Here is a 27163-nt window from a genome sequence, read left to right on the forward strand (position 1 = left end):
AATCACATTTCAACATTCTACTGTTAAACTTTTAATAAACTATTATCAGAAGTTTTCAATAAATGTCAACACGAAATAGATTGACTGTGATGAAATATTTTAAATAAGTGTAAAGTTTCGTCGTAGAAGTGTTGTTGCAACAAAGCGTAATTGCCATACCTCCTTACGTACCTCTGAATTAAATATCAGTTCTACACTGTAACTAAAATTTATTTACAATCAAGATTTAGACTCAAAACATTCATCAAATTAAAGCCTAAATGTTTTTTTTTAATAAATAATTTTTTTTCAAAACATTTACACTCAATTAAATTCTTTTTATCAGTTTCCGTTAGCAAGTAAACACAATTATTTGTATTCATTATACAAATATCTACGCTTCAGCCTGTAATATCCCACTACTGGGCATAGGCCTCTTTCCCCGTATAAGAGATCAGAGCTTAATCCACCAAGCTGCTCCAATGCGGGTTGGCGGATATATTCCCTACTATGAGTAACGATCGCTATCAGGTGTACATGATAACAACCGTTATCAAAGAAAAAAATGTTTGTTATATACAAATATATAACAAACTTTTTTTTAAATTAAAACAATTAACAACAAACAAAACAATCATATGACCTGCAACGTAAACAGAAATGACATTGACATACAAAATTAATAGACATTACGTGCAATGTGAATATGAATATTATAAACATGCATCAATTATGGTCAACTTGATAGTTTTATAATATCGGTCACAGACTTGATTAATCGTTAAACGTACCTTGTTACGTTTGATTGATAATTTTTTTTTTTTTTTTAAATGTCTATGGCATTACTCGACTTCATGTGTGATTTTATATAATACATTATGAATCAGTGATAGTCTTACATTTATTATAAGTAAAATTAACTAATATAATTAATTTTTAGCGGTTCGATCGCTACGAAACTAAAAATTAGGCCACACGATTTTTTTCAGTATCTCTCAACCTCAGTCTACGTAACCTTTTCCTTAGTTTTTTTCAACAGAACGAAATTATCTATAGAATAAATGCACCTTACAATTTTATTTCAGTTTGAATTTATGACTATGTATTCGCTAACATTTGATATTTCATTTTGTACTATATCTTGGTTAAAGATCATTTACCTTTCTATCGATAAACTTTATAGCCTATCTTGGTTACGGATTATACAACCTTAAATAAGACCTGTATTATATTACATTAGTTACTCAAGAATCCGTAGTTTTAGATACAAAAATAAACATTAATCTTTACAGTAGAAATAAATAAGAACATATAGAAGTATAACAGCCTACATTAATCATTGGTCTTCTATTACAGATCCCAGAACAGAGAACTGGTGGCTAATGTCAGGACCTGGTCCCCTGATCACTATCCTCATCTCTTACCTGTACTTCTGTACTTCTGTCGGCCCTCGTTACATGAGGGACAGAAAGCCATACTCCTTGAAGAACACCATTATTTTATACAACATTATACAAATCCTGTTCAGCATATTTCTGGTACATGAGGTAAGTATTGTCATTGTCTATTTTTTTGAGTACGTACGTTGATTTTCGCATTCTATTACTAGATAATGTACTGTAACTAGTAATCAAACTCATGACAGATATTCTTCTTTTTAACATATTACTAGGTCAGCAAACAAGCGTACGACTCACCTGATAGTAAGCGATTACCCTAGCTTATAGAGGTCTACAATACCAGAAGCATCGCAAGCGCGTTGCTAAGCCTATTCCCAATTTTCCCAGGAGTTCTCGTCACCTTACTCACCAACAGGAACACAACACTGCTAGAAAATATTATTATTTAGCTTTGATCTTCTGTGAGGTCAAGGTACTACCCCAGTCGGGCTGCTCCATATTTTGAGCAGGAAATTTCGTGCTGTGCCCTACCCCAGTTAATTGTATAATGAATTCTGTTTCCAGGGCTTAGTTTCCGGCTGGTGGAATGATTACAACTACTCCTGTCAACCGGTCGATTACTCAGATGACCCTAAAGCTCGACGAGTAAGTATACTGTGCTGATTGTTTTTCCTTGTGATTAAGCTGTAAATCCCGCTTATTACCATATACACCTGACAGCGATCGTTACTCATAGTAAGGTATATATCCGCCACCCCCCTTTGACCAGAGTGGTGAATCAAGCTCCGATCATTCTCCTATATGGCAAAGAGGCTGAGCAGTGGAAAATTACAGGCTGTATCGTTAACTAGCTGTGGCTTGAGGTTTCATTTTATTCCAGATCTCCAGCTGTCTCCGTACCAAGATTCATTGCAATCAATTTTTTTGTATGAATTAGTATCGTACATTCCATCATGACAAACTTTTGCATTTCTAATATTAGTAGGATTGTGAAGTGAACTGATTTAGTCTGTAAACGTTTTATTATTAAACAAAGGCCTCAATATAGGAGGAGATTTGTTGCTTGATCCAATACGATATATGCTCCAGTATGGGTTTGACCAGTCGTTTTTCGAGTCCTATCTGTAGCGACATCTATCGCGCGGTATACAAACTAGAGAAAACTGACGTATCCTACATCGCGCTATCAAAGTTATCAAAGTGATTGAGTATGTATACAAGATCCCGACAACAACCGTTGGGGCGTTAGCCCACCAGACACAACATCCGTCTGGTCGGAGGATCCTCCCTTTGCAATGGTTGATGAGGAATTCAACACCATGTTCCTCCCCAAATATCTATTTGCAGATTTCTTAAGAAACTTCAACTAGTAGAGTAGTTATAGTGTTCACTATTCTTAAGAACTAATTAGAACATGTACGTTACTTCAGTTCACTTTTAATGTGAATTCACTAATAATTTGAAGATCACAGCAAAATAATACTGTTTTCAAGCAGTATTGTGTTCCTGTTGGTGAGTAAGGTGACCAGAGCTCCTGGGGGGATTGGGGATTGGGTCGGCAACGCGGTTGCGATGCTTCTGGTGTTGCAGGCGTCTATAAGCTACGGTAATCGCTTACCATCAGGTGAGCCGTACGCTTGTTTGCCGACCAAGTGACATAATAAAAAAAAATGTATATAAAAAACCAAATGCCTTCTTAGTAAACATAAATAAATTAACTTTAGCAGTAAGAATGGCGGCAAAAGAAGGGGTTTTATTGTTGAGTTCTTTTTTATAATTAAGGACTTATATTTTCTTACAGATGGCAGCAGCGGTCTGGTGGTACTTCTTTGCGAAGATTGTCGAACTGATGGATACGATCTTCTTTGTCCTAAGGAAGAAGAACAGGCAGATTTCATTCTTACATCTCTATCATCACACGATGATGCCTGTTTGCGCGTGGATCGGCGTTAAATTCTTACCAGGTGAGAAAAAAATTAAAAAAGGTATCTTAAACAATTAAATTTGAGATCTTATATTTATATGTGCCTTTAATTAATGTCAAATTATATTAATTTTTTAGACTCTTGTTTCGTCCTTAGTTTTTTATCACGGAATTCGAAAAAAAAGACAAAATAATTGCTTAAATTTAGTAATTGAATTAAAACGAGTATTGTATGGTACCTATGAGCTTTTAAAATTTTTAACTTGAATGTATAAATAAAAAAGTAGTTTTTTTTTTGAAGTTTGAAAACGAAAAGTGAAAAACATAATTATATGTTTAAATATTGTTATATTTGTTATTATTTATCTTAGCATATTTTATTTTACATTCCGCGTGGAAAAAAAATCCAGTTCATTTTTAAATTTGACTTTGTTTAAGTTAGGCAAGGCATCGCATGAATCTGCACCGCTACGTGGTTGAACTCCCACGATCTCGCACTAAACGATTTGCTTCCTCGTTCCTAATACGCACCGCAAAAATTTGGAATGCCCTTCCGGCTTCCGTTTTTCCAACAGACTATAACTTGGGTATCTTTAAATCAAGAGTGAATAGGCATCTTCTAGGCAAGCGCGCACTACCTTAGGCTGCATCTTCACTTGCCATCAGGTGAGATCGCAGTCAAGCGCTAGTCTATATATTAAAAAAAAAAAGTTATGAAGCTACTTTGACGGTTATGGAGAAGTACGCAGAGTAGCTCGTATAATAAATGTTATAATTATTAAGTCGAGCATATTTATGTAGTATTAATATTAATTTTACTTAAGTCAAAGTAAAATTAAAATTTTCTTACGTAAGTATATTTTTTCAGGCGGTACGTGATCTATAGCACCTACATAATAATATAATAAAAATAATTACTATATAAAAATATAAAAAACAATATGTAGAATAGTCTTGATCAATGGACTCGCGTCGACTTTTAGTAATTTTAAGACTAGCTATTAAGGCTTCTAGGATTCTAAAGTTGCGGTGAAATACCGATGCATGATTAAACAAAACAAAAAAATATGGAATAACAAAAGCACGGGCATAATCCCCAGAATATTCCATTTAAAGGGACGCAGTTAAGAATTGAACACTCTGTTCCGTATATTTAGAGATTTTTTGATTATTATGTTTCCTGATTTGATTTTTTTTTCCAACTCTGTAATATGATATCTGTAGAAATCACTTGCACAACACATTTGATTTAAACACCTTAAATTAACATAAAGTGTAAACAAATAAATAATTTACTAACAATTATTTTTCAGGTGGTCACGGAACTCTCCTCGGAGTTATCAATTCTTTCATCCACATCATCATGTACACGTACTACTTGATCTCCGGCCTCGGTCCTCAGTACCAGAAATATATCTGGTGGAAGAAACACCTCACAACTATGCAGTTGGTAGGTTATTATAATATTAATTTTATTATTAAATCATTGGTGATATGTATTTATAATTCACTAGCTCTACTTAGCGGTATCAACCGCGTAATTTCTGCTTCCGTAAATATCGGGCTAAAAGAATATCCACATGTTATTCTATTTCTCCAGTTATCTACGTACCGAGTTATATTAAAATGAATTCACTATTTTCTTGCGTAAAATTGTGACGAACATCCATCAATTTCAATAAAGTTTCACACTATAAATATTTAAAATATATCTCAAACTTTATAATCATATAATTTTTATATCTTTCGATCAAAATGTTGTGGAAGAGGCGAGAACGGTATTTTATTAATGATTCTACAAACAATTACCATTAATTTTAATATGACTACTAAGCTTACATAATAATACTAGCCGTGCCCGCGACTTCGTCCGCTTGGAATTTAACAAAAAAGTGACTGTTCAGTTCGCAGTTATAAAATAAATAAATTTCTAAAATAAAAGTAGCCTAAGTTACTTCTTATTACATCAGCTATCTGCCAGTTAAAGTCCCGTCAAAATCGGTCCAGCCGTGTCAGAGATAAGCCGGAACAAACAGACAGATAGGCTGACATAAATTGTAAAAAATATTATTTTGGTATATGTACCGTGTATACACCCATATGCATTTAGTAAAAAGCGGTTATTTTAATATTACAAACAGACACTCTAATTTTATTTATTTGTATAGATTAATCAATTTATTACAACTATGTAGTTATATTATTAGTGTAAGCGTCAATCGCGTTAAACGTTGTAGAATTATCGTATCAATAAATAATTATTCTCTCGTTCCTTGTTTACAATATTATTAACTTGCTTATGTTATTTATTTAATTTAATAACCGTTTACGGCTTATTTAAATTATGAAGCGTTTTTATTTGTTTTTTTATTCGATTGATGCTAATCGGATTAACCTTTGCTTTTATTTCCGAGTAGAACTTTGTTTTAAAAACATTGACCCAACAAGCTATCAGCGTCAAACCAAAATTTTTTACAATTTTTGTCTGTCTGTCTGTTCGTTCCAACTAATCTCTGAAACAGCTGGACCGATTTTGACGGGACTTTCACTGGCAGATAATTGATGTTATAATGAATAACTTAGGTTACTTTTATTTTAGAATTTTATTTATTTTATAACTCTGCGGACCGAAAAATAACTTTTTTGTTAAATTCCACGCGGGCGAAGTCGCGAGCACAGCTATTATAATAATAAAAAGAAAATATTGACACTTTAGATTTTGACTAATTTTTATTATATAATATCATTAACATCGGAAGCAGCTGAAGTATTGATGATTCTGTTTAACAAATATTTGAGAAGACGTCTTAAGCTTTGTGACGCAAGTCATGCTTAGCCTTGGGCTATCAGAGAAGTGCAATCACGTTCCACTAAATGACTACAGTACTTTGTTTAAACCTGTATATGAGTATTAGTTTGTTATATTGAAGCATTTTTGGCTTCGACTAACTTTGCAATTTTGCAAGTTTAGCTAAACTAATCTACAAAAATTAGCTTTCGTTAGTCTGATCTGTTTATCGCGACATCTAGAATTAATATTTCTGGTAGATTAATACCATTATAATTTATTACAAAATACTAAAACAATTTATTAAAGATTATCGGTAACCGGCGAAGAAGGTCTTCAGGTTAGGTTAATAGATGAAAATTCAGTCAGAAAACCGATAGTGTACAGTTATAATTAAATATTTATTTATTCTTATTTATTTTTTTAATTTTACTTTATGAATCTAGATTATTTAAATTAACAATCTTATGAGTATATAATTTTGTGGTCTTTTTTTCAGATTCAATTCGTGATTGTATTCTACCATAACTTCAAAGTCATGTTCTGTGAATGCAATTACCCGAAAGGGATTAACTTCTTGTTGGCTCTCAACGCCGGCCTGTTTCTCTATATGTTTGGAAACTTTTACTACAGAAGCTACGTTAAGACGGACACACAAGAAAATTATATAGAAAAATTGAATACGAATGGCATAGTTGCAAATGGCAAGACAAAGGAATGCTAGCGTGATGTGCTTGGCGTGCTCAAATAATTGAATTTTTATTGTGATTTTAAAGTACATTTTAAGTAACTATAATTAAGGTGACTGTTGTGAACTGTGTAGATAATGTTTATTTACGATTTTATCATAAAATTTTCGACACGTTAACTTGTAATTGTTAAATTTGATTTACAATTAAACATTTACGCTATTTACTGTCATAAAATCGATTTTAAAATTGTGGTAACTTTGTAAGCAAGCATTTTTTTTAACATCATGCATTTACAAGAGAAATTTTACAACATGATCATACACTAAGACAGTCTTTCGTCTTAGTTCGTATTTATTTTAAAGGTGTTTTAATTTAACTTTAAAAAATTTTGGATAGATTTTTTTTTTTGTATTCGAAGTGCTAAAGTTGCGATCAATGGATGTTTAAATTTCAATGGATTCACAATAGTTATCTCAAGATGTTAATAGTTTTAAGTTTCTACTACGTGATAAGTACTTCATAAATGAAACTCGATACGATTAGAATTACAATCAAATAGTATGTATCACTTATTTTAATTTCCTCAAGCGAAAGAAATCATAATCAAGTGGTAACTTAAATACTTAACTAATTTAAAAACACAAGCGAATATTCGCGCAATTCATTTTGCGGAGGAAAAAGCAGAAGTGAGTATTTAAAAAAATGTCTATAGCATATTAGTCATGTACGTATATTCTTATATATAAAATTCTCGTGTCACAATTTTAGTTACCATAAAATCAAATTCAAAATCAAAGACAGCTTCATTCAAATAGGCCCCAAGAGCACTTTCGAATCGTCATTGTACAAATTAAAAGTTTAAATATAAATTATTATATTTGTAGAAGTAAAGCTACCACCGATTCGGAATGTAGATTCTGCAGAGAAGAATCGGCAAGAAACTCCGCATGTAATCCTGCACCGAAAAATAAGTATACATTCTCCTTCGAAACGGCTGGAGCAATTTTTATAAAATTTTGTGTGCATATCGGGTAGATACGAAAATCGGCCAACATCTACTTTTCATACCCCTAAGTTATAAGGGGTTAATAATATATAGGAAACAACGTTTGCGGGGTCAGCTAGTAATTATATATATAGTACAATAAACGACATTGTTTGTGTATTGACACTCTTATTGAAAACAATTGAAACTAAAGTCCGTGAAGTGATTATTCATTCAAGCGTTTAAGCGCGCAAATTGTTTTACACAAATAAATGTGTGCACGACACAACTGCGCGTGTAATCGAGAATAAAGTATATTATCTGACACGTGTATTTAAGAAATGTTATATCACTGACGGAGGGAACAGCAACTGAAGTAGCGCACAAGAGGTAATATCCTGCTCAAAATCTGGTGAAGCCCGACTGGGGAAGTACCTCGACCTTACAGAAAATCACAGCTAAATAATACAACTTTCAAGCAGTGTTGTGGTCCTGTGGTAAGAAGATGACCACAGCTACTGGGATGGGTCAGGGGTAGGGTCGGCAACGTGCTTGCGATGATTCAGGTGTTGCAGGTGTACGCTTACCATCATAGCTAGACTATTAGAGCCTTACGACTTTTTGATGATGTATAAAAATAAAATTCTTAACGTATTTAATATTATGAGTCATGTGTATTTTATTGTGATGTAAAACTATGCATGTAAATATTAAATACAATGATGCAATAAAAGTACAATTTCTCGTTAAGGATAATCGATTTAAGCCGTCTGAATGTTCATTGTAATATCATCGTGAAGACTTGTTATATTTTTTAAGGAAAATCAATTAAACGATTACAGAAATGGTGTTTTGTTATTATTATACCCATTTACTTTATATATGTAACTAAGCAGTTGAACAAAATTTGGGGCACTTTTATATTCCATAATTCTATTTTCAACCGACTTCAAAAAAAGGAGGAGGTTACTCAATTCGACCGTATATATGTTTTTTTTTTAATGTATGTTCAGGGATAACGCCGTCGTTTAAGGACCGATTTCGATAATTCTTTTTTTGTTGGAAAGGAGATATCCCTAGTTTGGTACCATGATAAGGAAACTAGGATCTGATGATGGGATCCCAGAGAAATCGAGGGAAACTCTCGAAAATCCGCGTAACTTTTTACTTTTGGAATAATCTTTGATAATGCGTATTTACTTGACTTTTTTTTTGTCTACCTCATCATTACAGCCTATACAGTCCACTGCTGGACATAGGCCTCCACAAGTTTACGTCAAAAATAACGTGAACTCATGTGTTTTGCCCATAGTCACCACTCTGGGCAGGGTTTTGTCTACCTACGTTGTATTTATTACTTGTCGATATAATTGAAGTCGGTTTTTCTTCGTTTGCTTGCAAACACAATTATCTCACAAAAGGACAAAAATAACTTTAATTTACATCCTCAAGTAATACAACGTGGGTAATCGAAAGGATAGTCAATTAAAATGTGCATTATTAGGGAAAATTCAAAAAGTTTTTAGGAGTAACTCGAAAAAAATTTGGTAATTTGGTAAAAAAAAAATACAGTTGCTATGACAGTCTCCTTTTTATTTTTAAGTCAAAAGATTTGTTACTGATTCTCCATATCGGTCTGAACTGAATCACTGATATATTGTTTTATTCACTTCTGTTATTTCTTCCTAGTCCTTATACTTTTGTTCACGATCATTTAAATTCTAATCTTCAATCAATTAAGCATTAACATCGTCATTGTCATCGACTGAGATATCATTCCTTTTATTTAAACAAATAACATTTTCTTCGCCATCGTCTATACCGACAGTCTCTTTTTCTGTGTTTGTAAGTTTCAAACAAAGTTTCATAAGTTCTGTTAGTGGTGCATCTATTAATATCCAAAATGGTATTGCCGCTACAAAAGACAACGTTACAAAAGTGACAGTTACTTCAACCTGTAAAAAAAAAGATTTTTAAATTTACAAATCACATACTACAATACCATGTCTTGCAAATAAATGATTAATATTAAAGAATGAGACGAAAGAAAAATAATAAACTGCGTGTCATCAACAAACAAATAAATATCGGATATACCAAACATTCTTTTCACCCATTCCGTGAAATGTAATTAGCCTTAATTTCACCTTCCTCAAACTTCGATGTAAATGTTTTAAGGAAAACTTTGCACCATCATGCAACATTATTCAGTGCTTCTACGAGTATACTACCTTTATATCGTTTTACATATAGATCAGGCTTTAACATTGTAGGCTATAAATGTCATGCTACAAACAATAGGTTAAAGTCAATATTGGTTAAACGCACTAAAAATTCAAAAAATGCTATGGAACTGATTTTTGCGTTGTCGAACTTTTCTCAAGTTATATCGTAGAATATTATTTATACAAGTCAATAATCTGTAAATAATTTTCTTAAAGTCAAAAAATATCACTTTAATCTTCTGGTAATCTGACAAAATCTACGTTATGGAACGAAGAAGAAAGTTATAATACATTTAAAAATCTTACTGATTTACCTACATATTACTATATATTTCTTTTGTCATATAAATCGATACTAAATAGGTACTACACTTGATTCTACAAGACTTACCATGATTCTCATAATGAAACTCCCTTTTAAAATAAATTGAAACATGACTAGCTCCTTGGTGCAGTTTGTAGTGGCCCTACTTTCTGCTCCGCAGGTTGCAGTTTCGATTCCTGCCTGAGTCGGGGTGTAATATTTGTATTTATATATGTATTATTTCTGTGTATATTTATCAAAAAACCAAATTAAACTGTTTAGCTGTAACACTGAGCTGTTACCTATAACACAAGTTTCTTATCATAAGAACAGATAACGTATGTGTATCTAATAATATATTTATTTACTTATAATCAAAAATCGAAGATTTTATCCAAAAGTAACGTGATGTTCAGTCGCACATTATATCCCAATGCACCATAAAAGTGCAAGGGCATCTTGTAAGCTTGTTACTCTACTATACTATAAAATGTTCTTACCATATGATAGTAATTCAATGGAAGTAGCGTTTTGCGCATTCCAGTCGCTGCTCTGATTAACATGAAATGTAAAAGGAACGCACAATATGAGAGTTTTGATGGAATTTTCCATCCGTCCCATTCCAGAATTACTCGATACACATCTAAAAACATAAAATTATTTATTAATATGAAGATGGTAATAGAAGTGAAAAAAAAAACTTTTTTCGTTTTTTCTTACATTAACTAAGTGTCAGAATAAGTTGGTTATACCCTAGTCGTATCAATTACAAAAATCTCGAAAATTCTAGAACGTTATGACAAATAACAAAACATCCGGAAGCCGTCAACTGAGGTATGGGACAGCAGGAAATATATCCTGCTTATAATCTTGCGCAGCCCGACTGTGGAAGTTCCTCGATGTTACAGAATATCACAACTAAATAATACTACTTTCAATCAGTAAATTCACCAGAGCTCTTAAAGGGGATTTGGGGTAGAGTCTGCAACGTGCTTGTGATGTTTCTGGTAGTGCAGGCGTCTAAAAGGTACGGTAATCACTTAGCATTAGGTGAGACATATGATTATTTGCCGACCTAGTTGTATAAAAAAAACACGAAAACGACCTGCAGTATAACTGAAGACTAGTAAAGTTCAACATTACTATCAATTTAAAATTCAAGTGAGATATGCTTCTTTCCATTAAGTCATTTATAGAACATTGAGTATTGCAGATGTTTATTGACGCTATTATTATCTAAAATTGTCATTAAGTTCCAGAAACATCTCGGCACGATTATTTAGATATATCGAAATTTTATTATCTGTACTAATATTATAAAACAGAAAAGTTCTTTTATTCGTTTCTATGTTTGTTTCTTTGAATTCGCTAATCTCAGGAACTATGAAGAAAGAAAGAAACTGGTTTATTTGGAACATCACACAAATCAATTTTTACACAAAAAGAATAACAGCAGTAATATAGACTACAAAAAAAAGAAAGAAGAAAAAAAGTTAATTTCATGAAAAACAATACACAAAAAAAATTTAATCTAAAATTTCCAAAAAGTAAAAAAATAAATACTAGTTCGAATTGAAAAGATATTTTTATGTTTGATTGTTCATTGACTGAAGAAGCCTTTAGACTAATTTGTACTCCAAATTAACGCGTATTAGACCGCGGGGCACAGCTAGTATTACAAGAAATCTATTCTTGAATGTTTACTACTGTAACAAAACGCGCAATAACGCAAAATAGTGTTAATGCTTAAAAATTTTATAAGGCTCCAAAAATTCTAATCTTCTATGTAAATCAAAATGACGCATAACTCGAAAATAGCTCGACCAATTCGGATAATTTTTTTTGTATGTTCCTTAAGGCCCACGGACGATTTTAATACAAAAAAAATTACCATCAACTTTTGACAGAACGAAGTCTGTCCGGGCAGCTAGTATATATTTAAAAAAGTGCAACAATTGCTGGTTCACTAAATTATTTATAAAAACTATAACACAATAGACAATGATTAATAATATTTCAAGTGCATAATTGAAAGATTGATTACTAAAAGTTATGAAATGACTGTAAGATAGTAATGATAATTTATATATAATACTTATATAGTATCTATACTAGCTGAACTGCAAACTTCCTACCGCCTTTTTTTCTTACAAGTTGGATCAAACTGCACATGGTGTGCAAATTTGATTAAAATTGTTTAAGTAGCTTAGGAGTCCATCGCGGAAAAACAACGTGAAGCGTAATTCATATATATTAAGATATATATTTTAATACAATTTCAATTTTGTAGACATAAGTATAATCACTAGATTCGAATGAAAATAAACCAAATGCGGCCCAGGACTTTAAAAGTTGGTGCATTCAAATACGCTGATTAATTTTTAGGCTTTAGCAAATAGACTTCCAAAATTAAATATAGTAAAAAATCATACTTACTGTCGATTTTGAAAACACAACCAAAAATAAGTGTTGCAATAATGAGACCATACAACGGTTTGATAGTTCCCGCATATATCGCTTTAGCTAAAGGAGATGCTTCAGATCCATCCATATAAAACACAGTGCCAATAAATATGGACATTAGAATTCCTGGGAATGTTAGCAGAAGTAGGAATCTAAACTTCTGAAAGTGGAGAATTCACACTTAAGTTTTCTTATATGACCAGAACGGCAAACAAGTGTACAGCCTACCTGATGGTAAGCGGTTATCGTATCTTTAGATGACTGTAGTACGTACATCAGAAGTATCGCAACCTCGATGCCGACTCTACCCCGACTCTCCCCAGGAGCTCTGGTCACCTTACTCATCACAGGAACACAGTACTTCTTAAGGAAAACATTATTGATACCCTTCGTCTTTGTGGAGAAAAGGGAGATTGCCCAGCAGTGCGATGTTATAAGCTGTATTGTGCAATCGTAATCGCGTTATCATTATCAAAATTTTACTTACCTTAAATCTTTCCATATCAATTTTATCAACTTGCAATCGATATACGAATGAACCTAGTGCTAAACCCACAACAAAGTTGACTAAATTAGTATGTCCTCTTTTATAAACATTGTTGAATGTCGGATTGTGTTCAAATGTCCTTGCAGTTCTGAAATAAAAATAGAATTGTTTGGTTTTATGAAATCACGATGCAAGTGAAGCTTTAGTGAATGAAAATATTTACATTAATCATCATTACAGCCTATACAGTCCACTGCTGCACATAGGCCTCCACAAGTTTACGCCAAAAATAACGTGAACTCATGTGTTTTGCCCATAGTCACCACGCTGGGCAGGCGGGTTGGTGATCGCAGTACTGGCTTTGTCGCACCGAAGACGCTGCTGCCCGTCTTCTGTCTGTGTATTTCAAAACTAGCAGTTGGATGGTTATCCCGCCATCGGTCGGCTTTTTCAAGTTCCAAGGTGGTAGTGGAACTGTGTTATCCCTTAGTCGCCTCTTACGACACCCACGGGAAGAGAGGGGGTAGCTATATTCTTTAGTATCGTAGCCACACAGTCACAAATACTGCGGAACATTTGCTACTAAAATTTTTAGGGGCGTTAGAATAAAAGCTTAAAGTTTCACTTAAAAAAGGGTGAAAATTGTTTCCTGTGATATTTTCAAATCAACCAAATGTTCCTTTAAACAAGAACTCGTGCAGCAACTACAAACTGTTACCTAATTACACTGTTCGATTCAAAAGAATTAAAAGTGAATTTTTGCAAGCGTACAAAATCAAGTATTGTGTATAATTTGCATGATTTACAATTGTAAATCATGCAAATTCCGTTTAATCTACAATTTAGATTTGGCAGAAAATGTTCGTTAAAATCGAGTGTGATTTGTGAATGAGTATTCTCAGGGGCACAAACATACACTAAAAACACAATCTCAACTTAAATGTACTTATTATGAGCTAAAAATAAGCTTACTTTTATTGATTTTAATTTTCACTTTTGTGTATCACGCTGTATTCTATTTGGGTATTGAGACAGTATTTTTAAATGCTTTTATTCAATATAAGTATGTATTTATGTAAATATTATATTCTTATATTATTGTATATGTAGTCTTTCGACTAATTGGAAGCTCTTTTTCCATATTCGCAGGGCGCGGACGTAGGTTATACTCGCACTCTTTACAATACTATGTAGGTAGTATTTAAAAAGATTATAACAAAATTGTAACGTACACCGAACACGTGTATGCGTGCACGTTCTTCGGAGTTCCGATCGAGTCTATCATGTGGCGGAGGGAGTAACTCAGAGCAGTGCCTAGGACTTGCGACCCAGGTGTAGGTTTAAGGAGATCCCCTTTGAGATGCGCATCAACGCTCACCTTCACTGCTCGAGTTATACGCCTCGCCTAGCCAAATTAATCGTAATAGATAACAATTAATTCGTTTGCACAAATTAATTATGGAACGAGTCTAGGTTAAGCTACTAGCAGGATACAACAAGTGTATCGTGCCAAGCCTGAGCCAAGACTGCCTTAGCGGCGGTTGCACTGTTCGTTTTATACACGTCAGAATAACTCGAGTAATATAATAAGTGAGGGTAGTTGACTATCGAACGATGTGCATCTGTTGTTTATAAATTCCTTAATAATTGCATACGACAGTACTATTGCTGACATATATTTATATTAATATTATTATTTTATATTGTTAATATTTAATAATGTAGATTTAAAATTGATTAACAAGATTTCACCCTACGTTTGTAGGGTGGAATCTTGTAAATCAATTTTGAAGGGGAAACAGCCGATTAAGTTGAAATTTTGTACACAGGTTAAGTTCGGATGAATATGCGTGATTATCTAGGCAAAATCGTGTTAAATTCAACATGATGGAGTACCCAATTAATACACCCCTTCAATATAGGTATAAAATGAATTAGTTTAATAATAGTAACTCGAATAATCCAAGTCCAATATGGCGGAGTAATATATTGTCTAATGGTTTGTTTTATTCTTTTAGCTAATTTATTTATTTGTTGTAAGTACTAACCTAATCAAAATATTTTTTCTAATAAACAATTCACTTACTCTGGTGTAACTATAAGCATGGCATCTAGATCTTGAAAATAAGTATGAGCAGCTGGTGTTACAACACCGATTAGGAACAGTGATATCAGTAGCATTTTTCTTCTTCTCTTACTTTTAGTCAGGACACATGCCATATAACCAAGGATATACATTTGCATAATAGCTCCAAGGTACCTTAGACATTAATATACAAACTAAAATTAAAATTAATATAAGTTATTGACATGTTGATTGTTTGTTTAGTAAAAAGGTAGCATATTTTTTTTAATATATATCACTAGGTTGGCAAACAAGCGTACGGTTCACCTGATGGTAAGAGATTACCGTAGCTTATAGACGCCAGCAACAACAGAGGCATCGCAAGCGCGTTGCCGACCCAATCCCCAATCCCCCCAGGAGCTCTGGTCACCTTACTCACCAACAGGAACACAATACTGCTTGAAAACAGTATTATTTAGCTGTGATCTTCTGTAAGGTCGAGGTACTACCCCAGTCGGGCTGCTTCAGATTTTGAGCAGGAAATTCCTGCTGTTCCCTACCTCAGTAAGTATTACTTCACTATCAGTTTTTTAACTGATGGTATATCTCACGTGTGTATATGAGAATTTACAATATACCTAAAAGTAGTTATATTGTATAAAACTAGATACTTCGCGCGTCCGCGTTGAATAGTTACTTGAAAAATAAAAAACCCCGATTTAGAAACATTCTTCATTAGTCCTGCGCTCCTATTGATCATAGCGTGATGATATATAACCCATAGACTTCTTCAATAAATGGGCTATCTAACACTGAAATATTTTTTTAAATTGGACCAGTAGTTCTTGAGATTAGCGCGCGACAGACAGACAGACAGACAGACAGACAGACGGACGGACGGACGGACGGACGGACGGATGGACGGACGGACAGATTCTTCAGCTTTATAATATTAGTATAGATAATATAATCACCAATTTCCCTAAATTCCACTTTATTTGAGTTTACTGTTTATTTATCTCATCGCACAAACTTAACACATTCATTTAAACATGACTTAGCGTGATTACTATTTTGATACCTCCGATATTTTGAAGATATTTCTGACATCGGTCATGGGACGACTCCTCGGACGATGGGATGAGCACGACGAACCGTTCCAAAAGTCCCGTTTATATTATGAAATTGCAACTATATGACTGTAAAACTTAAAAACTTATTAATTACCATGATTGCACCATACATTGTGTGTTGTCAAAATAGTTATTTATATATAACAAATTCCTCCATCCATTCGTGCGACAATCTTTAACTTCTTTTGTAACTGTCAACTGAAACATAATATTTAGTTACTTCTCTCAGTCAACTCAGTTGTCAAATCGCAATATTCAAGTGAACAGCATCATAATTTTTTTGAAGTAATCCACTTACCTCCCAAAAAGGTCCGGAACCTGCATGTCTCAACCAAGTGCAAGTTAGTGCCAGAACTATAGCATATGAAGGTGTCAGCCTAGAAATGATTACATGTTAAGCTTTTAAATATACTGGCTATGTACCACATAATATAGCTCAAGGTCACTCAGTGGCGAATCCAAAAAGCCATACTTGTCAGTTCGTACTTCTAAACGTTTGCATCAAAAGTGAAGAAATCCGTTGAAGAATTAGGCTTCAACTGATATAATTTAGCATATCGAAAACAAACGACACAGAGGTCAGCGTATATTATGGTTCGGGAAAACTACGAACATTGGAAATCCAAGGCTGGAATGAAGATTGTTGGGAATACACACAAGAGAAGAAAAAAGATACACCAGACACACGTGACCCTTTTGTTTACATAGTATGACCAGTTTGAACTACCAGCTCATATGTCAAGACATCAAACATCATAGACTCATACACAACGTAAGTTACGACACATTTCGTCATGTTTATTTTAATTACCTAAAGTTACATATAATTTTAATAATATCATCATACATAAATTGATTTTAAGTAATAAAAAATGCAGCAATAGTAATACTGTTTCATCATCATCATCATCAGTCTTCAATAAAAAAAAAACATATCTTTACTTACTTTACCCATGTTGAAATGATGCCTCTTGGTATCAATGTCCATTTCATGACGTGGCTCTCAGCATACAACTCGAGTTTGTACGCCAACAGGCAGCCGGAGATGATAAAGAAAGTTTGAACAACGATCATTCCGTTTAGGAATAACAAGTGTGAGATATTGTCGTATACCTAAAGACAATTTAATTATGAAGAGAATTTTCTAAAATTACCGATAAGGTAAAACATAAGCATCAGCATTATCCTTTGAACTTGAAAGACCAAGTGCATAAAACTAGTCATGAACCGTAACTATAATCATGATTTTTTTTATGTCACTAGGTTGGCAAACAAGCGTACGGCTAACCTGATGGTAAGCGATTACCGTAGCTTATAGACACCTGCAACACCAGAAGCATCGCAAGCGCGTTGCCGACCCAATCCTCAATCCCCCCAGGAGCTCTGGTCACCTTACTCACCAACAGGAACACAATACTGCTTGAAAATAGTAATAATAATAATGATTTTATTGTTACATTCCATCTGTGAATAAATGTTAGTAGTGAATAGTTAATAAACTGTGAAATTTGTCAGATACATTTATTCCAAAAATTGCTATTTATACTCGATTATAATTTATGTAACGGTAAGAGAGTCAGTCACTAACCCGCCTGCCCAGCGTGGTGACTATGGACAAAACACATGAGTAAACGCCATTTTTGGCGCGAACTTGTGGAAGCCTATGTCCAGCAGTGAACTGTTGATAGGCTGAAGTGATGAGTGAAGAGGGACAGTAAATATATACATATATCGATTAATTTAAGCATCTTGAAGCTTCGGTATTAAAATCTAAAAAAAAAGTGAGTAATGTACCATTTCAACATAATGAGGATTTTCCGGTGCAAGTGCAAATGGTAGAAGCGAATGACAGAAAATAACGCCCATCATTGTCAGTGTTCTGTAAAATAGAAAAAGAGATATGAATTAGCTTGTAAATGCGTAGGCTTGGGCCTCTTCTCTGTATCGAAGAAAGTCGGAAAAGTTGAATTTGAAAATGATCGGTGATCTTCGAGTTACAGTGAGGAGGCTCATAAGAACGTGCACTTAAAAAAAAAAACAGAAAAAACATTCGTAATAATACAAATATCTCCCTGACACTTATGATTATTATTTATTATCCCAATAGGGTAAACAAGCTTACAATCTGACTGATAGTAAGTGTTTACTATAGTTTATAATCGCTTGTAACATCATTAGCATCGCGAGCGTGTTGCCTTTAATAAACTCATAAACTTCATGTCAATAAACTCATTCTCAGGAGAACATAAATATAAACTCTTTCACCCTGTAACATCTGAATTTTGGGCACAGGCTTTGAATGTTTGGCATAGATCTCATTTTATATGTATGAGAAGGATTGGAGCTTAGCCCACCACGCTGCTACATTGCGGGTTAGCGGATGTGTTCCCAATTATGTGTTAGTAACGATTGCTATCAGATATTTATGATAACAACCGAGACCGACGGCTTAAAGTGTTCTCCGAGTCACGGGGGGAGGGAGACCTACAAAGACGGACATCCAAACCGGAAAAAAAGATTTGTGCAAATACAAATATCTACCCATCTCAAGCGGGAATCGAACCCGCAAACCGGTGGTGTTTTAGGCGACTACTCGCAACACTACACCAGAGCGTTTGTGTCTGTTGTAAATATAACGGAAAAGAAATATTCCAGGCAGGCGACAGTATAGATAAAGAATAAAATACACTTGACCTTTAATTCAAAAAATATAATCATGTAATACTGACCTTAATCCATGCAATGATTTTAATCTTTCTTCCCTTACATTTAGTCCTTTATAAGATGTTGTTAATTTTGAGTAATTGCGTAGTATTGAAAAGCAAAGTACGTATTTGTTACCTAAAAATGGAACAAGAGTAGATGAATCAAGTATTTACAAATCCTAACATTTATTACGAGGTAAAAGTTTTGAATTAAAACTTATTTACAAACGCTTGACTTGGAGAGTAAGCTGGTGAATGTGTGACGAGAGTGTTAAGAAAAGTGTGATCGCGCAAGGCGAATGGAAGTTGAGAGGGAAATATAAATTAGTGAAGATAAAAAGAGAGAGAGTTACGTTTCGTAAGTTTTACTTCAGTCGTGTGGTCTAAAGCACACTCGTTTTTTTGTATACTCCTAATAAAGTTGTTACTACCGTTTTTAACAATGCACTCATGATGCCATACAATGTCCATATTTGAATTCTTTGCCATTAATATGATAGTTATATATAGTTATGATAGTAAACGCCGCGTTGGCGCAACGGTTACAGCCATGCATTGTACCTTGCGGGTTCGATCCCCGCACATGACAAACATTTGTATTGGCCATACAGGTGTTTGCCGTGGTCTGGGTGTTTGTGCAGTCCTTGTGGATCTCCCCACCGTGCCTAGGAGAGCACGTTAAGCCATCGGTCCGGTTGTTATCATGTACACCTGATAACGATCGTTACTCATAGTAGGGATATATCCACCAACCCGCATTGGAGCAGCGTGGTGGATTAAGCTCTGATCCTTCTCCTACTTGGGGAAAGAGGCCTATGCCCAGTAGTGGGATATTACAGGATAAAGCGAATATGATAGATAGCTTTAAAGCTATTATACTAACAAAAATTTATTAATAAAAATATGGACACTTTAAACATATTAACAAATAAATGCCAATGATAAATTATAAAGAATGAATAACAATTTAAATATATAATTGATTGAGGGTATTGAATCTTTCTGTTTCATCTAAAGGTCGACTGATTACCACTAAGTATTGAAGCCTTCTTTTTTCTCATCGTACAGTTTAGCATTTCTCAGTAAAGTTTTGAAATACAATAAAATAACATACCTTGAACTTTGTGTCTTTTGAAGTATAGAAAATCATAAAGAGTAGAAATGCAATCTATAACAAGTAATATTATTAAAAATGCTGCCATCACCACATCTCCTGTATCTTCATATACGGTGCTTTCGTTACTATTACAATAAACTGGTTCACTTATTCTGCATTTTAACTGATAATTCTCTAATAGGGTATCATTTAGGCATTTCTCAAGTATCAGTTTTAAGTCATGTGTTCTATTGTCAGCATACAAATATCTGCATGTGTGCGTCACACAAATACCATAATGCAATTGTGAATGATTGAAATGTTTTCTCCCGTATTCGGAATAATTCTGTAATGAAAGAAATGAGAACAAAATTATATAATGATAAAATTAGATATATTATTTAGTGCATAGTAATCGTTCATCACTGGACTTAGTCCGTCTATTGCAGAGGATTTAGACAGTGTCACACAGACACTGTGTCGCCTAGGACACTCTTCAGGAAAACGCAGAGTTGCCTAAGCTCTGCGCCACCCTGTCGACCTCACTGGCTAGGCCCACAGGAACTACGAGTCAATACGTGTGGAGCCAGTTGGGCTGCAGGAGTCCCCCACGGGAAGAAAGACCCCCACGGGAAGAAAGGGGATAGTGCTACTCTACTCGGCCGGATACCACATGGCATTAATCGTTCAAAAGATACAATATTTTCACTTTTTCTATCGATGGAATTAAAATGTAACTAACGTCCACTTTGCTTACTCAATTTAATGTAATAAGAAAAAAAATCATTAATTTTTAATACAAAAAAAGTATATATTCAGAAAAATGTATGTAATATGCAAAAGTGCTTACAAAGTTTTACCGTTTCATTCCAATTAATTTACATTATAAAATAATCGATACTAAAAATTTTGTGCACCATCATTGTGTAAGGAATGGAGCACTTTAGCGTGACCTTTTTTGTTAGAAGTCAGAAAATGTAACAAGTTCAATGAAGGTGATAATTAATTATACTTGTTAACTTTTATGTAGAAAGGCGTAAATATTTATAACAAGTTATTTAATTTTATATTGAACAAATTGTTTCCTTACCTACGGATCAAGGAACAGCATATGAATTTAGGGATTTGTGTAAGATTGGACGTATTGGTGTAATCCATACTTTTTTATGTAAGTGATATATCCACGGGCTTTATAATGCCCGTGCCTTTGTCATCCCATATTTTTTTTTATTTTTTATTTAAACATGCATCGGTACTTCACTTCAACTTTAGATAACTTAATAGCTAGCCTTAGAATCTCTAAAATTAGTGTTAGATGTAATCCATACTAATAGATAAAACTTTAGAGTTTGTTTATTTCTTAGTTTACTTGAACGCGCTACTCTCAAGAACTATTGGTCCGCTTTGAAAATTTCTTTTAGTGCATGTATGGATATCACATATATGTATGTATGTATACATTCACAGCGCGAGAGCTATTGAGCAACCTTATTTTCGGGTAGATTGAAATATGTTTCCTAATTATCACATCGATCTATCCTCTTTATTTTATTTTTATTTTACGTTATCGCTACTACTTTTTATTTAGGTAGGGGTAGCAGGTTATATCTTGCTCAAAATCTGGAACAGCCGATCAGGGGACATGACTCAAACTTACAGCTGCTCTCATATAGTGTTGTGTTGCTGTGGTGAGTAAGGTGGCCATAGCTCCTGGGGAGGATTGGGGGTAGGAGCACTTGTGATGATTCAAGATATTGCAGACATCTATAGGCTACGTAACCGCATACCATCATGTAGGCCGTACGCTTGTTTACTGACTTCATCATTACAGCCTATACAGTCCACTGCTGGACATAGGCCTCCACAAGTTTACGTCAAAAATAACGTGAACTCATGTGTTTTGCCCATAGTCACCACGCTGGGCAGGCGGGTTGGTGACTGCAGTACTGGCTTTGTCGCACCAAAGACGCTGCTGCCCGTCTTCGGCCTGTGTATTTCAAAGCCATCGGTCGGCTTCTTAAGTTCCAAGATGGTTGTGGAACCTTGTTATCCCTTAGTCGCCTCTTACGACACCCACGGGAAGAGAGGGGGTGGCTAAATTCTTTAGTGCCGTAGCCGTATACAAATAGAACTTTTTTTATAGAGCATCATGCTATATTTTCTATCGAATGTACAATTTAATTTTGATTTATTTTTTATTTTTTATAGAACAGACGACAAACGGACAGTTGGCTCACCTCGTGGTAAGTTAAAACAACATCCACAGACACCCGCTACATAGGATTAGCGAGCGCGTTGCCAGCCTTTCAAATAGGAATATTAAATTAAAAGACAAGCACGCGTAACCCACATGACGATCACTGTGTTACGCTCAAACAAATTAAAATTGCGTATTTTTAGCACACAAACATGCGGCTTAAGTACTTAATGTACATACTCTCGAAATAAAAAAGCAAAAAATAATTACTTTTACATTTTATGACAATTTTTGTGGTACGTTTGTATATTTATTGATTTTTACTACGTATCGTCTGAAATGTTGTCGAAACAAACCTTTAAATATAGACCCAGATTAGGCCAAATGCTCCTGTATACTATATTTTTACTACTCCAATACAACTTACAACAATCTGTTTTATAGCCTAAGGGACTTTGCTTTTCATCACGAGAGAAACCTGCCAATTTTACATTAAAGTCTAAATATTCTTTGAAATTAGTACGCTTATACAGAAAGATAGAAAAAAAAGGAATTACGTAGTCGCCAGTAGTATTAGTAAATTAATTTTCAGAATGTATTGACCCGCGGAGCAGAAAGCGGGGTCACTACGAACTGCGCCAACAGCTAGTCGAACAGCTATTGACCTCTCAACGTTAAATACTATGAATATCTATCTGATAAATTTACACGAGCAATTCCTGTATAATCTTATTCTCGGAAATGGCTCCAACGATTCTTGTAATTGCCTTCGGAGATTTGGTTTAAATAACCAGTTCATATTTTTTTATTATTATGTCGGCAAGATAGAAAAAAATATATACATATTTCATCAGCGTGTATGTATGTATAATATGAATGTATTGAAATAAGATTTCCAAAAAACACGATTTACCAAAAAAAAAAAAAAAAACACCACAATACACAATATACATATACTAAAACCTTCTCCAAAACACGTTGCATCTTATTGTAATAAAACCGGCTCTTCATCTTAATATATATAAATCTCGTGTCACAATGTTTGTCCGCGATGAACTCTTAAACTACTTAACCGATTTTAATCAAATTTGCACACCGTGTGCAGTTTGATCCAACTTGAAAGATAGGGTATATTTTGTTTTGATATATGTAATTATTATATTTAAGAAAAAAAAATAAGGCGATACGAAGTTTGCCAGGTCAGCTAGTTTATTAGTATATATTAACGTGACGTACTTACTCGAATCATGGCCAAGAGTTCACTTGAAGTGTCTGATACTATATCGACATTAGCTGTACAGTAAACACCCTTGGGATTTATCAGACAATTATCATAATCATCTAGATGAAAGACTGGTGGCATTTTTGAATACATGGAATCTGGAATTGGTAACATTAACGATAAGGATGTGTGGATTTGGTGGCGTTGTATTTCATGCAAGGTATGACTAATCACTACGTAGTATAAAAACAATTTCGCTTCTCGCTGCCTGTATGCTTAGATCTTTAAAACTACGCAACAGATTTTGATGCGGTTTTCTTTAGTAAATAGAGTGATTACATGCATAATATAGTAGAAGAACACTGATAGTTTTAGAGGTTTCTAATGTGATGTCGTTAGTAGACACATTTTTTGAGCTTACATTGCAAACAAATATTTCATATTTTATATTTATTACAAGCACTGCACCCGTGTGAAGTTGGGGGCGGTCGCTAGTTTTATAATAATAACAATAATATTAACATTTATTTCAGGGCTAGCCCGTGTAGTGTTAGTAACAATGTTTCTTATAACCTAGTGTTAGTACAGAAAATTTAAAATAACAATATTTTTATATTTAAATTCTAATACATTACTACTATACAAGTACTGTTTATATTACATTACTTAAACATATGCAATTTAATTTTCTAAAATTGTTTTTTTTTGTAAACGAAAAAAATTGATTTTAATTACATCGGCAAGTAATACAACGTACATACGAAAAAATAGTCAAGTAAATATGCGCTATCAAAGATTACTCAAAAAGTATTTATCAGATATCAAACAAATTCAAATGGCAATGAAATCGGTCCACAGAGCAAAAAGTTATGAGGTAACATAAAGAAAAAAAATACAGTCGATTTGAGAACTTCCTCCTTTTTTTGAAGTCGGTTAAAAATGATAATTTAAAAGTGCTTTTGAAGCTTACTTGAATATAGTAATTTTTTATTTTGAATGAGTATTGCTAGTGACAAGACGTCTCATATGATTTATAATTCTGATCGAATTTTTACTGTTACTACTCCGTTTCCTTATAAGTCGTAATGTGACGTTTAAGTATAGCGTACATTGTTTGTAGGTTATTTACCTTCCCAACGATGAATTACTAAAATCGATTCAGAAATTCCAGACATATCCATTGCATATATGTGTATCGTCATTAAGGAGAATGCGTGATGAGAGCATTACGAAAAGTGTGATCGGGCAATGCGAACGGAAGTTGAGAGGGAGATATAAGATAGTGAAGATAGAAAGAGAAAGAGAGTTACGTTTCGTATATTACTCTAGGAGCAACTAAGAAAGTTTTACTTCAGTCGTGTGGTCTAAGACACACTCGTTTTTTTTACGTTCCACTGTTGGGCTATCACTTTAACTTAAATCATAAAGATATATCATGCACTATAATAACGTTACAAAAACAAATCTAATTCGTAGAGATTCTATGTACAGCGGAAATGAAATCATATTAACTTGTTATATGACACTCGCTAATACATAATTTCATATGATATGAAATGTACAGACAGCATACTTTAGTAGAATAACAAATTAAACTATTGTTTTACGAATACTCCTAAGTGGAATAAAAAGCTTTGACACATAAAAATTAAATGGTTAGAGACACTAAATACTAAGTTAAAATGCTTTGCAAATTAAATTGACAAGTCTAAATAGTAGTTTTTTTTTTTTATTTATTTTTTTAATTCTTACTATTAGAGGAGATTGGGGGTAGGGTCGGTAACGCGCTTGCCATGCTTCTGGTGTTGCAGGCGTCTATAATGATCTACGGTAATCGCTCACTATAAACTGAGCCGTAAGCTTCTTTGCCGACTTGGTTGTATAAAAAAAATTACTTCACATTATGTTCTCCTTTACTCGCATTTTTTTTATTCATACATTCATTCAATTTGAAATACAGTATTTTTTATTGTACCTTCCAGACACTTCATATTAATTAATGTTTTGTAAATATTAAAAATTCATTTTTATAGAAATGACCATAGTAGGAAGTCGCGTCTTTATATTACCTGTTTATTATAAAAATAAAGATTTTGGATTTAAATTTTCCTCTAAATAATAAATAAAATATTTCAAAATATATTTTATTTACTCACCGTTTAATTTGTAAATCATACAACGACAATTACTAAACAATAGAAAAATAATACAGAACAACTTTTCCATAATTTCTTATAACAAAAATATACAAATTAATAAAACAAAAACAACAACACAAGGCACAAGTCACTCAGGGTCATCAACTTTTAATACAGTTAGTGTCGTCTGTAGGTTTGTTATCACTAAATTGTTGTTAAGAGTTATCTGTTTTATTACCTACTGCTTACTATTAATAGTATAGACCAATAATAATTGTTTTTTTAATTAAAATACATAAAACGTAGATTACAAATTATAAATAAAAGCAAAACATCAGATAAATAAGTTAATATATAAATAGTTACATAATTGTTACAAGAATATTTTTGTTGTCATGAATTTTAATTCAATTTGTCAAACAATAAAAGGTTGTAAATTTTGTACAATATTTTATTAATATTTACTTTCAATAATTTATCTCGTTTATTTATTTATTATTTAATTTTATTATAATACTGATGGTGGTTTCTATAAAAAATAATTTTATTGTGTAATCATTTTTTTTTTACTGAAGTCGCGGGTGTAATAAAATTACTTTGTATAATGTAATAGTATTTATAAATACAATTTAAACCTGGAAAATTGTATAATATTACCATCTTTAATACGCCAGCGCCCCCGAAAGCTAAAGTTCAAAACGTACGATTTTACGAACGTCTATTTAAAATAAATTATATTATTTTGTACTGAAAATTATTATATTTTTTTAATTTGCAGTTATCTGTTTGTATTTTTCATTTACTTACACATTAATATGTTGTTATAACTTAAAAAATTTAAGTACGACTTAAACTTTAAGTAAGATAATTGATCGCGATTGACTCTCGATTCAAACCGTGTTTATCACAGTGTAAAATTGTGTTCAATACACATAAAACATTAATAGTATCCTTGGTATTATGTATAATTATTTATTGTTATTGTAAAAAAAATGTTGGTTTTGGTACCTCAATGGTACAGACAGCTCTTGTGAGACGTCTCCATCCGCTCCTGTCCTGCGCCTCTCGCACCGCGTCCCTTCAACTATGCCCGGCCGAAAATAATAGTTTTTTTAAGTTGTTAAAAAATATTTTTTTTTTATATATATATATTGTATATGTATTGTATTGTTGAGGTACCTATTTATTGCAGAAGCATTTAAGCAAAATAAAATAAAATAAAAATAAAACGCGATGAAACGAAAAAGTGTTACGACAAAGAAACAAACATATAAATTGAGTGGGTTTCGAAATTTAAAAAAAAAAATTGCTCATTACTAAATAATATAATATATGTCTAGAATATTCTAAAATTACAAAA

The 27163-nt window shown here is 33.2% G+C and overlaps 2 protein-coding genes across 2 annotated transcripts; one reads left to right on the top strand and one right to left on the bottom strand.

The window, feature by feature from the left end:
- The first annotated feature begins 639 nt into the window (after positions 1-639).
- On the top strand, positions 640-7348 carry LOC123654793 (elongation of very long chain fatty acids protein AAEL008004-like). The gene is made up of 6 exons (XM_045590678.1): positions 640-679; positions 1336-1526; positions 1944-2024; positions 3181-3343; positions 4617-4753; positions 6591-7348. Exons 1-6 carry the CDS (start codon positions 640-642, stop codon positions 6813-6815), a joined length of 837 nt encoding a protein of 278 aa, XP_045446634.1. The 3' UTR covers positions 6816-7348.
- Positions 7349-9343: 1995 nt separating this feature from the next.
- LOC123654795 (nose resistant to fluoxetine protein 6-like) lies at positions 9344-25840 on the bottom strand. The gene is made up of 13 exons (XM_045590679.1): positions 25822-25840; positions 23684-23823; positions 20265-20592; positions 19175-19286; positions 18240-18324; positions 17392-17558; positions 16744-16822; positions 16540-16643; positions 15334-15507; positions 13248-13395; positions 12734-12920; positions 10798-10940; positions 9344-9723 (listed from the first exon to the last, which is right to left on the bottom strand). The coding sequence occupies exons 1-13, from the start codon at positions 25838-25840 to the stop codon at positions 9505-9507; spliced, it is 1905 nt and encodes a 634-aa protein (XP_045446635.1). The 3' UTR covers positions 9344-9504.
- Positions 25841-27163: the final 1323 nt, after the last annotated feature.

Source organism: Melitaea cinxia, chromosome 6, assembly GCF_905220565.1.
Source record: "Melitaea cinxia chromosome 6, ilMelCinx1.1, whole genome shotgun sequence".
Taxonomy (NCBI): Eukaryota; Metazoa; Arthropoda; class Insecta; order Lepidoptera; family Nymphalidae; genus Melitaea; species Melitaea cinxia.